Source organism: Dromiciops gliroides, chromosome 6, assembly GCF_019393635.1.
Source record: "Dromiciops gliroides isolate mDroGli1 chromosome 6, mDroGli1.pri, whole genome shotgun sequence".
Taxonomy (NCBI): Eukaryota; Metazoa; Chordata; class Mammalia; order Microbiotheria; family Microbiotheriidae; genus Dromiciops; species Dromiciops gliroides.
The window spans coordinates 255,578,610-255,592,114 of record NC_057866.1 but is presented as its reverse complement, the minus strand read 5'-3'; the positions used below and the strand labels follow the sequence as shown (position 1 = coordinate 255,592,114).

The following is a 13,505-nucleotide window of genomic DNA, read 5'->3' as shown; positions in this document are numbered from 1 at the left end:
GACCATTGAGCTAGTTCTCTTCCTATTATATTCCACAGTGAAGCCTTTGTTAGGCTAGACCATGGAAAGCAGGTCCAGTTCATGGCTGTTACTGTACTCAAAGCCTCACCATGGTGGTAGAGCCTTGAAGAACCCAGGGTCACCTCCGTGCCACAAGGGGGCATCAGAGTTGGACTTTGTGCAGGTAGCTCAGGCAAAGTAAAGGGAAGAACCATTGAAATCTACAAGCTGAAATAGCCCAAACATTTATTGTAAAATATTATTATGAATTGAATGTTTTCATTCTTCGCCCTAATGTTTCTTCTACTTCCTTTCCACAATTAGGTGCTCCCCCCCTCCCCACCAGAGACAAGGAAAAAAAGCCTATTCCAGGAAAAACAGGAAGATTTCCCCCAAAGAAATTTAACATTGCCATTTTAACACTAGAAAGACCAGAATTTAAGAATACCTTGAGGGACCAAACTGTGTCAACTGATGTAGTACATTGTGTTTTTTATTCATAGAGATAGTGGAATAAAAAATTATTTCAAAGTAAAATTATAATAAATATATTATAATAGGTTAATATGATACTGTTATATAATAAATTATAATTTATTTCAAAGTAAAATTATAATATTTTTATATTGATTGATATGCCTGGCCCTTTGTATTAATAATAGTTGTGCTTAGCTTCTCGTGAAAGAATGTTATGATTTATAAAAAGGGAAATGTTTATTTTTTTTTGTTCTTTCCCTGAATGATAGTAAAAGCCACAAAAAATCCAGATGGTTAAAAAAAATCTGCACTGAAAATGGAAACCCCATGAGTGTGTATCCTTGGTTCCTTTTGTCTCAAACTCTTGCCCCCAACTTGCTACTGTCCTCATTGCACAATGCAAGCTGGTGACCCAAGTTCCTATTTTCCACTCCCAAAGTGTCACCAGTTCAGAAGGGTTCCATTTCTCCCATCCTGAATGTTTTTGGCTTCCCTCCTTTAGATTGTGACGGCAGCACCCCAGCGGTTTAAAGTGGACATCCTTCCAGTGGATGATGGTACCCCAAGAATTGTCACCAACTTGGGCTTACAATGGCTGGAGTACGTGGATGGACAGGTATGCCCTTCCTAGCTCTGTCTGCTAACTTAACTTCCTTAAATCACTCTGTTTCTCTTTCTGCTCTGCTATATAAAGAGTGACTTCTGAGTGTACAGGTGTGAACCCTACCCAGCTCATCAAAAATGTATGTCCTCCTGAAAATGAACATCTGGTGAACAATTTAAATCCTTGTTGCCCTATTTAAGGAGAAGGCAAAAGGATACGAAAAATTTCTTCTTTCTTCCCTGATTTATTAGGGAAAATGAAGTGCTCTTAGATAGGATAGAAGAAAGAATGTAAGAATGGACCACAAAGTGAAAGACTTTGAAAAGACAGAGGAGAATCAAAACTAGGACCAAACATTTGGTGAGCAGAAGAACATGACACAGGAGGTGAAGAGGTGCTGAACCCCTTGAGCTGCCTGAGATGGGTGTGTGCCTTTTCCTGCAGGACATGGAATTGGAATTTCAGAGAAAGAAGCATCCTCCTGTGCCTTATGGGACAACAAGGGCAACAGGTAGCACTGTTGTGGAGAGACTTCTTAATGGCTGGGGACAGGCTGTATAGGGGCACATGGCCACTCAGGAGAGGTGTGATCCTTTTAAATTATTTAAAAGCCTTTAGAGATTTTTTCAGTCCTATTCACTGTGACCTATTTCTGGTATTTCGCATGAGGTTGAATGACAAAATGATATTTTTTTATTGCATTAGAAAGAGGGCGAAAGGGGGTAGCTAGGTGGTGCAGTGGTTAAAGCACCGGCCCTGGATTCAGGAGAACCTGAGTTCAAATCTGGCCTCAGACACTTGACATTTATTAGCTTTGTGACCCTGGGCAAGTTACTTAACCTTCATTGTCCTGCAAAAAAAGCAGAAGAAGAAGAGGAGGAGGAGGAGGAGGAAGAGCAAGAGGAAGAGGAGGAAGGAAGAAGGAAGAGGAGGAAGGAAGATGTTGTTATTGTTGAGTCATTTCAGTAATGCCTGACTCTCTGTGGCCCCATTTGGAGTGTTCTTGGTAAAGATACTAGAGTGGTTTGCCATTTCCTCCTCTAGCACATTTTACAGTTGATGAAACTGAGGCAAACCAGGGTAAAGTGACTTGCCGAGAATCACACATCTAGTAAGTGTCTGAGGCCGGATTTGAACTCAGGTTTTCCTGACTCCAGGGCTGGTGCTCTATCCATTGCACCAAATAGCTGCTCCTAAAGGAGTATATAACAGGTGAATAGCTATGTGGATGGCATTGAAGGACAGAAATTGTTTTATGGAACAAAATTTTTTAACATGAACAAAAGACTTTTTGAATGAAAAAAAAAAAAACCAAACCACCAGTTATCTAGTACTTATCATGTACCTAGTTTAAGATGGAGAATGTCCAGAGGAGAACAAGCAGGATGTAACGGGGGATATCTAGCCCGGGGAAGAGAAGGCTGAGGGATGACATGGTAGCTGTCGTCAAGCATCGGAAGGGTCATCATGTCAAAGGAACATTAGACCTATTCTATTTGGACTCAGAAGGCAAAACAAGGAACAGTGGCTCAGAGCTGAAGAGTGGGGGGGAATGAGGCTTGATGTCAGGAAATACTTTCTGCCAATTAGAGTTTTCCCAGAGAAAAAATGGTCTGTCTCGAGAGGTATCTTTGGAAGTCTTCAAGCACACACTGGATGACTAAACACCAGTTCTCTGTGAGCAATCCTGTATGTCGTCTGGTCATGTATGGGTTGGACTGGGACCTTTCCCAACTCTCCACTTCACTGAGTTCTGTCTTCTCTCTTCTCTGAGATGGATCAGATTTTGACTTGTAGTCAAGTTTGCCTCTCAGAAAGCAAAGGAAGAAAATGAGGTAATTTTGGTATCAGCTTAGTAGGGGAGGAAACCTGCTTGATGAAGGGAAATCACAAGAGAGGACATTTTAATGATGGAAGAGAATGCTGAATTTCATCAGCCATTATTCACCTTAGATGTTGGAGAGGCAGGTTGCCTGAAAGGGAGTTGGGAAAGGGTGGAGCAGGTATATGCAGGACCACAGGGTTTGGAACTGGTGACTGGGAAGTGAGGTAGATGCTTGGTTCTGGGTAATCATTATTATGAACCTAACTGGATAACAAAGCAAAAACAACAACAACAACAACAACTCAAGCAAAGACTCAAAGGAAATAAAAAATTTTTTTGACAAGGACCTTATGAATATCTAGAAGACTTTAATCAAGAGATGAATGGCTGAGTTGGGATTCAAGGGAGCAGCTGGGTGCCACAGTGGATAAAGCACTGGCCCTGGATTCAGGAGGACCTGAATTCAAATCCGGCCTCAGACACTTGACACTTACTAGCTGTGTGACCCTTGGCAAGTCACTTAACCCTCATTGCCCTGCCCCACCCCCCAAAAAAGAGTTGGGATTCAAAACCAGGGCTCCTTCCCAATATACTACACTGTTCAATTGAGTGAAATACATATTGGACAGCCAAGGATATGAGCCACTACTTGAACTCCAGTGTGGTTCACTTTCCTGCATATCGGTCTGTTTACCATCACCAGTGCTGACTGTGAACACATAAACATTATTCTTTTGGAACACACTACCCCACAAAATTATTTTTTACCTAAGCTTAAGTTTTTGCGTACAGTTAATGGCCTTAGGTGAAGTCATGTCTTTTTGTTTTGGCTAAAGAACAAACTCTCGCTCATGTCGTTATCCAGAAAGACCTGACTAAAGCCCACCTTGCAAAGAAGCATGAAGAAGGGATTTACTTGAGTAAGGACATTCATCCAATGCCAGTGGCTACAGCCACTCTTAAAATATTCATACTTGCTGGTCATTAATGGTAGCAATTTTGTAAGTGATTTGAATTCTTCTTGTAGCTGTACTAGATAGATCTTTATATTGGGAGTTCTGTGATGATCGTGGTCATGTCACTTGTGGCTCATAAATGTCTTCCTCACAGCTTGAGGAGAAAGAATTGAAAATTTATTGGACTCTCCCTGAAGACCATGATTTTTTTTTAGGTAGAGGGTTTTTGTTTGTTTGTTTTTTTGCAGGGCAATGGGGGTTAAGTGATTTGCCCAGGGTCACACAGCTAGTAAGTGTTCAGTGTCAGAGGCCGGATTTGAACTCAGGTCCTCCTGAATCCAGGGCCAGTGCTTTATCCACTGCGCCACCTAGCTGCCCCGATTTTTTTTTAGAAAGCCTGAGAAATATGTTTCAAGAATTCATAATTTATATGATCTGGGAGCCAGTATACAAAAACCACTCTTATCTTGATTGGATAAAAATTCTAATTGAATGAAGATGAAAGAAGGAGGTGGTTGCTGAGTGATAGCAGTAAAGGGAGGGTTTTGCCTCTTCCTCCAGAGCAGTATGTCAAGGGGTGTGACCATGCTCTGGGGTAGAAAGGATGGCCAGGGATGCTGGGCTGTGAGTGGGGAGCCTGCTCTCAGTGAAAGCCAATAGATGAAAGGAATGTGAGAGAAAGAGGTTCAGAATGAAGGAAAGGTTATTGGCTATGATATGATAACCCCAAAGGGGTTTTTGGAAAGGGTGGGCAACATTGGAGCAGGTCATGAGGTGGGAAGACTGTAGGAAGATGTAGATGAGAGTGGGAAGCAAAGATTTTGTTCTAATGTGGTCAGTGATTAAGTGATCCTGGAGAGAAAAAGTGTTGGCAGATAGGCATAATTGTACTAGATGAATAGTAATGCTCATTGTCTCAGAGGTTTTTTTTTTTTTCTGTGCAAAGACTAAAGAGTATAGGGCTCGAGTCATTGCATTCTGTTTGTCCTATTATATGTTTGATATGAGGTGATGCTGCAGAGTCTCTTACGATGTTCAGGGACTGAATCCAGGTCATTCCCTTGGCATCCATTCCTTTCAGTGTGGCTGAGGGAACGATACATGGACGGGTGTTGTCGCAGCAGTCAGAGATCCCCGAAAGACATGAATTAAATTTTAAAAATCATAAACAGACTGAGAGAATTAGGAGACTTTGGAGTAAATAACTACAAGATAAAGGCAAAAGGGGGAGAAAAGGAAATTAAAGCACTTCACTGGTTTCCTCAATATATTTGAGAAAAAAATTCCCCCATACTTCTTAGTAGGGAACACCCTAGTCTTACTCCCCTTTCACAATGCTTTCATTTTTCTCTTCCATCAGAGTTCCTTCTCTGTCCATACTTTTAAGCAAAAGCCCCTTCTCTGCTTCAGTTCAGTTAAAAAAATCCTAGTAATGTGGGACTTTATCTCAGGGCTATTCATTCATTCATTCATTCATTATTTCATTCTCCCTTTCTCCTCTCTTCTCCCTCCCTGCCCCCCCTCTCTCCTCTCCCCTCTCTCTTCTCTCCCCCTCTTTTCTCTCCCTCTCTTCTCCCTGAGGATGGGGAGGAAAGAAAGCTGTTTCTCCAGGATTACAATTCCTAGGATTTCTACTTAGGTCCTGGATGTCTCCCTCTTACCCAAAGAGGGCTTGGTCTCCCCCAAAGGCCAAAGCTAGAATGGAAGGTTTTCTTTGTGAGGAGAGGAGAGTTTGGGGGTAGTAGTAGTAATGCAAAAAATGATAAAATAGTATTGACAACACATTTAAAAATATATAGAAGGAAGTTCAGAAGGGATTATATGCAGGCAGTATGTGGGCCATTGTTGGTACTAATGTTAAATTTAATATTATATATGTATACAATGTATGTGTATTTTAACAACAAGATGTATATAATAGATTCATGGTTTCTTATACAATTTTTTCTGGCTGCCTTTGTATATGGAAATGTTCATGTTTATTGATGATTTTCTATTTCATAATTTTAAAAATTAAATATGTTTGGAGTAGGTGAAAGAATAAGTTAAGGAATGAACCCCTAGCTTGGAGTCAGCAGTGTAATGTTAATAGATGACAGAGAAAAGGAAACTACTCAACTCTCATTTTTAGTTTGTCTTTTCTGTCAAGGAGAGTGATCATCAGACCGGAAAGGGCAAAACAAAAATGGTTAAGGGGAAATTGAAACCTTGTTTAGGCAAAGAGTGGGAAAAGGGCCCCTAGGTGCCTGAAATGAGTTCAAGTCTTCTAACCCAGACAGATTCTCCCCAGGATACTAAAAGAACTTGCAGATGTGATCACTGAACTACTTTCAGTAATCTTTGAGGAATCCTGGGGAATGGAAGATGCTTTGGAAGACTGAAGACACAGTGGGCAGGTGTCCTAAATACAATTTTTTTAAAAAAGCAAGAAGTTAGATTCTGCAAACTGTAGACACCGTTTATAACACTGCTCAAATGCTAGAACAAATTATGAAATCTATGGTTTGGTGAGCACTCTAAGGGAGAAACTATGCCTTCATTGAGCCAGCATGCTCGACTGACTTCACAAGAACAAGTCATGGTGGACCAATGTTGTTTCTGCCCACCCCCCTTTTTTTTGGACAAAATTACTTGTCTACTGGAGCAGCTAGGTGGCACAGTGGATAGAGCGCCGGCCCTGGAGTCAGGAGTACCTGAGTTCAAATCCAGCCCCAGATACTTAACACTTACTAGCTGTGTGACCCTGGGCAAGTCACTTAATCCCAATTGCCCTGCAAAAAAAAAAATTACTTGTCTACTTGATCAGGCGATTGAAGTAGATACCATTGTAGTTGGATTTCAGGAAGACATTTAACTAAGGCTCTGACAGTATATTTGTGGAGAAGGTAAAGGAGCATGGTATGAACAATGTATGTTAAAATTAAGTGGATTTCTGGGGGCAGCTAGGTGGCGCAGTGGATAAAACACCGGCCCTGGATTCAGGAGTACCTGAGTTCAAATCCAGCCTCAGACACTTGACACTTACTAGCTGTGTGACCCTGGGCAAGTCACTTAACCCCCATTGCCCTGCAAAAAAAAATTTTTTTTAATTAAGTGGATTTCTAAAGATAGAGAAACTGTGGTCATTGAAATTTTTGGTGACAGAGCTGGAAGAGATTGACATCACATTGAAGGACAAAATCAAGATCAGCAAAGATCTTAATGGACTAGAAGAATGAGCTAAGTCTATGAAGATGAAATTTAATGGATGCATATACACATATATACATGCATACACATATATATATATAAAAACATATAAATTCTTTCACAAGTTCAAAAAGTCAGCTGTACAAACCCAAGATGGAAGAGACATGGCTAGACAGCATGATTGCTATTCATGTGATAAAGGAGTCTAGACACATTACTCCACCACTCTCAGCCTCAGCTTCTTTATCTATAAAATGGGAATGATAACACTTACACACTTTACCCCACATGGTTGCTGTTCAGGAAGCACTTTGTAGACTTTAAGGTCTGGGAGTTATCACCCGCCCCCCATCCCCATCCTCATCACTATTATTCTGCCTCATCAGGCCACCTCTAGAGTTTTGTGTTCAGTTCTGGACACCTCACTTTAAGAGAGACATTGACAAACTGGGGTGTATTTATGGGAGGAGGGGGAAGGGAACAAATGTGACAGGCATTGTGCTAAACATTTTTGTGTGGTTTTTTTGTTTGTTTTTTGCGGGGCAATGGGGGTTAAGTGACTTGCCCAGGGTCACATAGCTAGTAAGTGTCAAGTGTCTGAGGTCAGATTTGAACCCAGGTACTCCTGAATCCAGGGCTGGTGCTTTATCTACTGCGCCACCTAGCTGCCCCTGTGCTAAACATTTTTACAGATATTATCTCATTTGTTCTTTAAAGTCATGTTATATAAAAATTGAAGTAAACATCTATGTGTGTGTCTAATATATACACATATTTGTATACACTTCTTATTTATTATATGTATGTATGTATATAGCATGGAGGAGAAAAGACATCACTGTCATGAACGGTCTCATGATTTTGATTTAGTTTTTCCCACTTTAAATTTTCAGAAGGATGGTAGAGGGATTAGACTGACTCTGTGACTACAGAGAACAAAACTACAAGTAGTGGGTGAAGGTTAAAAGGAGGCACTTGTCTCAATATAAGGAAAATTTTCTGCCTAAGAATTGATGTTGCTGTTGTTCAGCTGTTTCAGTTGTGTCTGACTCTTGGTGATCCCATTTGGGGTTTTCTTGGCAGAGATACTGAAATGGTTCACCATTTCCTTCTCCAGCTCATTTTACAGATGAGAAAACTAAGGCAAACAGGGCTAAGTGACTTGCCCAGGGTCACACAGCTAGTAAGTATCTGAGGCTGGATTTGAATTTAGGTCTTCTCAATTCCAGGCCTGGCACTCTATCCACTGTGCCACCTTGCTGCTCATTGCCTAAGAATTAGAAATACCTGGAAATGAAACAGCCTACCTCATGAGCTAGTTAGCCTTCATCACTAGTTATCAGGGACATTGTAGGAGGGATTCACAAATCAGTTGTCATTAAATTCTATAATTTCTCGGGTCCCTTCCAACCCTGAGATTCTACCATTAATGGATAGCTAGGTATCTGAAAGAATATTCTCATGAGCCCTTCATAGAGTAGTAGGGAAGAAGGTTTTGGGATTTTTGGGGGGGTTTTGGTGAGGCAATTGGGGTTAAGTGACTCGCCCAGCATCACACAGCTAAGTGTCAAGTGTCTGAGGCCAGATTTGAACTCAGATCCTCTTGCATCCAGGGCTGGTGCTCTATCCAATGTGCCATGTAGCTTCCCTGTAGTAGGGAAGAAGGAAAGGAGGATTTATTAAGTGCCTACTGTCTACCAGGTGCTTTTCACATATGATACTATTCAATCCTCACAACAATTTTGGAAGGTGGGTGCTATTGTTATCCCCAGGCAGACAACAGTCAAATGATTTGGAGAGGGTCACAGAGCTCATAAGTTTCCAAGCCTGGATTTAAACTCAGGTCCTTCTGACCTTAGGACTAGTACTCTATCCTCTTCACCACCTAGATGCCCTTAAAGAAGGAGGGAAGAACCCTGTTTAATTCTCCCTCCAAGAATAAAATTGTTTGGGGTTTGCATTCTAGGCAACCAACTTGATCACTAAGAAAGAGCTATTGACCATGGACCCAGACACAGAGGACAAGCATCTCATCTATGAGATAACAACTGGACCCAGACACGGCTACGTGGAAAACAAGCTTCATCCAGGCCGAGGTGCCACAACTTTTACTCAAGGTAGGAATCTCCATGTCCCCTGTCCTGTTTGGACCTCTTCCGATCCTAGATAACGGAGGGACTTTTCCCATCCATCAGCCTCATAGCCACTACATTTATTTCTGAGCCTCTGATGAGCCAGTTTATATATTCTTATTATCTCTCCTTCTCCTGGGCCCTATACCTATGATCCAATGTTTCCCTTCCTTTCTCTACTGGTTGCTTTATATCATGGCCATGTTTTAGAACAGTATTCCTAACCCAGGCTCCATGAACTTTAAAAAAACAAATTGGATAACTGCATTTTCATAGAATTTGATTCCTTTGCGATCCTATATATTATATTTTATGCATTTAAGAGTATTATTTTGAGAAGGGGCCCGTGGCTTCCCCAGAGTGTAGCCAAAGGGATCCAGGATCTGCAAGATAAAGAAGTCCTAATGTATGCAGCAAGGGCCTCATATTAGGGCTTTGGGAATTTATTTCTTCCACGCTCATCTTTTACATCTTTTCCTTTGTTTACCATGGCCTGATTTAAAGATTTTTTTGTTTTCCCATGAGGTTTACTTTTCTGCCTAACAAAAACACAAATGATATGGGGTTTTTCCATTCCTAAGAAAAGCATTTTTAAAAAACCACAGTACTTTTTAAAAAAAACCTTTTAAAAACAAATGATTTGGGGGTTTTAAATTTTTTTAATCTTAAGGTATTTTTGTCATCTCTTTTAGAAACAATAAGTTTTTTAAAAAATTTATTTGTAGCATTCTTTTTTTAAAATTTGTGTTCCAAATTTTCTCCCTCCTACCTCCCATCTATTGAGAAGACAAGCAATATATCAGTTATACACATGAAATCATGCAAAACCTATATCCATATTAGCCATGTGGCAAAAAAACACCTAAAAAAAATAAAGGGAAAAATATACTTTAATTTGTAATTAGAGTTCATAGGTTTTTTCTCTGCAGATAGATGGCATTTTTGATCATGAGTCAGAATGAAAAACAATACTTTTAAAGAATACTTTACAATATTGCTGCTATTTTGTATACAGTACATTTCACTTTGTATAAGCTCATGTAAGTCTTTGCAGGTTTTTCTGATAGCATTCTGCTCATCATTTCTTATAGTACAACATTGTTATATCATATTCTCATCCCACAATTTGTTCAGCCATTCCCAAATGGATGCACATCTCCTCAAGAATGACTTAGCTATTCTCAGCCCTTTATAATCACTTTTAAAAGAATATTTCTTGGGGCAGCTAGGTGGCACAATGGATAAAGCACCGGCCCTGGATTCAGGAGGACCTGAGTTCATATCCAGCCTCAGACACATGACACTGACTGGCTGTGTGACCCTGGGCAAGTCACTTAACCCCAATTGCCTCACCCCTCCCAAGCATATTTCTTAAAAAACATAAATGATGTCGAATTTTTTTTTACTTTTAGGAAAAGCTTTTTATAATCTCTTAAAAACACAAACACTTTTTCAATAACCCTTTCAAAAAATTAATATGTTTTTAACTCATAAGAAAAGCATTTCATAATCACTTTTTATTATTCATTCAACAGAAATAGTTTTATGTTCATAGTTCTTTCTAGTGGGCTCATTTTATTAAACAACCATTTATTAATCACAAAATGCTAGATGTTAAGGGCTGGGGATGTGAAGATTTAAAAATGACATAGTTCCAATCAAGAAACTTTTCCATTTGAGGTGGGAGGGGGTACAGCATGACATGTACAAGGTCAAGGGTAGAATGTAATGGGGACAGAACAGGTACAAACAAAATGCACTAGGAAAATTTGAGAAATCAGAGAATCTTTTCAGCTTGAGGAGGATAGAGTGGAAATGGGGAGAGAGGACAGGTGTTGTAGTTCAGGGAAGGCTAAATGGAGGAAGAGGTGGCTGAGCTTTGGAGGAAGCTGAAGCTAAAAGGCAAGATGACAAGGGATTGAATCCCATATATAATTACATAGAGAGATTTTCTTCCTGTTTTTTTTTGGGGGGGGGGGGCAAATCAAGTTGTAGCTGCTTTTGCAAAGCTAATAACTCATTACGTTCTATTTTTTTTTGTCCTGCTTCTGCGGTCCCCATAACCATTAGCTGAGCACCCCCTCTCCACCAAGCTGTTACTGTTTTGGCTTGAAAATTCTATAGAATCCTTTCTTTTTAAGATCCACTGACCCTTTCTACTGCAATACTCTCTGTAAGTCATTCAAGGAAGTAGACTTGAGCATTTCATTTCAGAGGTGTTGCCATTCCATGCTTGAACTGACTCATGGACCATCTTTCCCCCACAGAGGACGTGAACTTAGGTTTGATACGTTATGTGCTAGATGAAGAGAAGATCCATGAGACGATGGACAGCTTCCAGTTCCTAGTGAAAGACAGCAAACCCAATGTCGTCAGTGACAGTGTCTTCCACATCCAGTGGTCCCTGATCAGCTTTAAACATACCAGGTACCAATATCATTTTGTTTCCCAAAATGGAAGAATACCTCAAGTAACCCTGGAAATCAACCTTAAGTCATTCAATCTGTCAGCATTTATAAAGTGCCTACTATGTGCTAGGTACTCTGCTAAGTCTTTTGAGGGGCATCTCATTCAAGAGACATACACTGAATTTTTGTTCCACGTATGTAGGTTTTGTTGGCACGGTGAGTAGATTTCTGGGCCTGAAGTCAGAAAGTCTCATTTTCCTGAGTTCAAATCTGGCCTCAGACACTTACTAGCTGTGTCACCCTGGGTAAGTCACATAACTTTTTTGCCTCAGTTTCCTCATCTGTAAAATTAACTGGAGAAGGAAATGGCAAACCACTCTGGTATCTTTACCAAGAAAACTCCAAATGGGGTCATAAAGAGTCGGACATGACCGAAATGACCAAAGAGAAATATATAGGTTTTGTTTGGAATTAATCTATGGAAGCTGGTTAAAAAAAACAAAACACAACAACTCATGACCTAAAAATAAGCATTAGACTCTGTGGTTAAGGCATGAAAGAAATCAGAAATGAGGCACAGAGCCCAGTATATTTAAATAGATTGTCCTTCCCATTCCTCTGTCCTTGGTGCTGAGTTTTCAAAAGGATTTCTGGAAGGAGGGGGTGTGTGTGGGGGGGTGAATTCTGAGGCTGCAGATATTATGGTAATAGGAGAAGGTAGAGGTATGCTGCCTAACATATGTAGCAGGTATAATCCAAACCTACCACAGTGAATAAGAGCTTGTGATGTTTGAATCATTTTGCAAGAAGAGTGTTGACAATTTATACTTCTAAGCACTAAGTGTGAAATCAGAGTATAAGGAAATGAAACTTGCAGAATAATTAATGCCATGGACTCCAGGTATGGCCTACATCCTTCATCCACGTGCACTTACAGAAAAGCAGTTCACAATAGAATCTGTAAGCGAAACTGTGTAATAATGTGCTGTTTGACTCTTTGTTGTGTTTTTCCAAAATAATGTTCGCTATTCTGAATTAAATGAAATGGGTCAATTGGTGCATTCTGCATGGTTACAAAAGCAGTAGGGGTTGTAAGAATCACCCTAAGGAGGTGGACAAATCCCCGCAGTGTTTCCTCTCTAGGTGAATCCTGTAGCGATATTCAGAATCTCCCAGGGCCATTTGTCAGGTTGTCTTCAGGGGTTAATGTGAAAGAAGAAGGTAGGGAGCATGTGACGGAAATATAATGTAACAAATGAAGATGAAGCACCTGTTTCATTTAAACTTTTATCTTTTACTAAGTGACACAATGCCCCTGTTACAAAAAGAGTTAAAAGAAGTCACTGCTTAAAAGTCTTCTAGAACTCCAGCTGTCCAAATCTTTGGGCTGATAACCAGCTTCACTGATCTTTTCCCCAAGTCCGGAGCTGCCCGAGGTACTATCCTTAGCTTCTACCTGGTCTGCTCCATGTTGTTCCAGATGTTCATTGGAGGAAACATGTTTCATTTGTCCTCTTAATACCTCCCAACATTCTCTGGGCTCTCCCTGTGGCACATTTTCGCTAGGGTGAGATAATCCTTAGTCTGCCAACTGGGACAAACCCACATGCACTAAATGCCTGCCAATCTCTCAACGTGGTGGTTTATGACATATCTACGTTGTTGTTTAGTCATTTCAATTGCATCCAACTCTTCGTGACCCTATTTGGGGTTTTCTTGGCAAAGATACTGGAGTGGTTTGCCATTTCCTTTTCCAGCTCATTTTACAGATAAGGAAACAGGCAAACAGGGTTAAGTGACTTGCCCAGGGTCACACAGCTACTAAATATTTGAGGCCAGATTTGAAGCAGGAAGATGAGTCTTCCTGCCTCCAGGCTTGGCACTCTGTGCACTATGGCGCCACTTAACATCCCT

General features: G+C 40.5%; 1 protein-coding gene across 1 annotated transcript in view; it reads left to right on the top strand.

Annotated features, from left to right (window-relative positions):
* FRAS1 (Fraser extracellular matrix complex subunit 1) overlaps window positions 1-13,505 on the top strand; it is a 515,723-nt gene that overhangs the window by 436,778 nt on the left and 65,440 nt on the right. Inside the window, 3 exon segments of the mRNA XM_043971175.1 lie at window positions 980-1,093; window positions 9,018-9,168; window positions 11,451-11,610. Coding sequence (XP_043827110.1) covers window positions 980-1,093; window positions 9,018-9,168; window positions 11,451-11,610 — 425 coding nt within the window.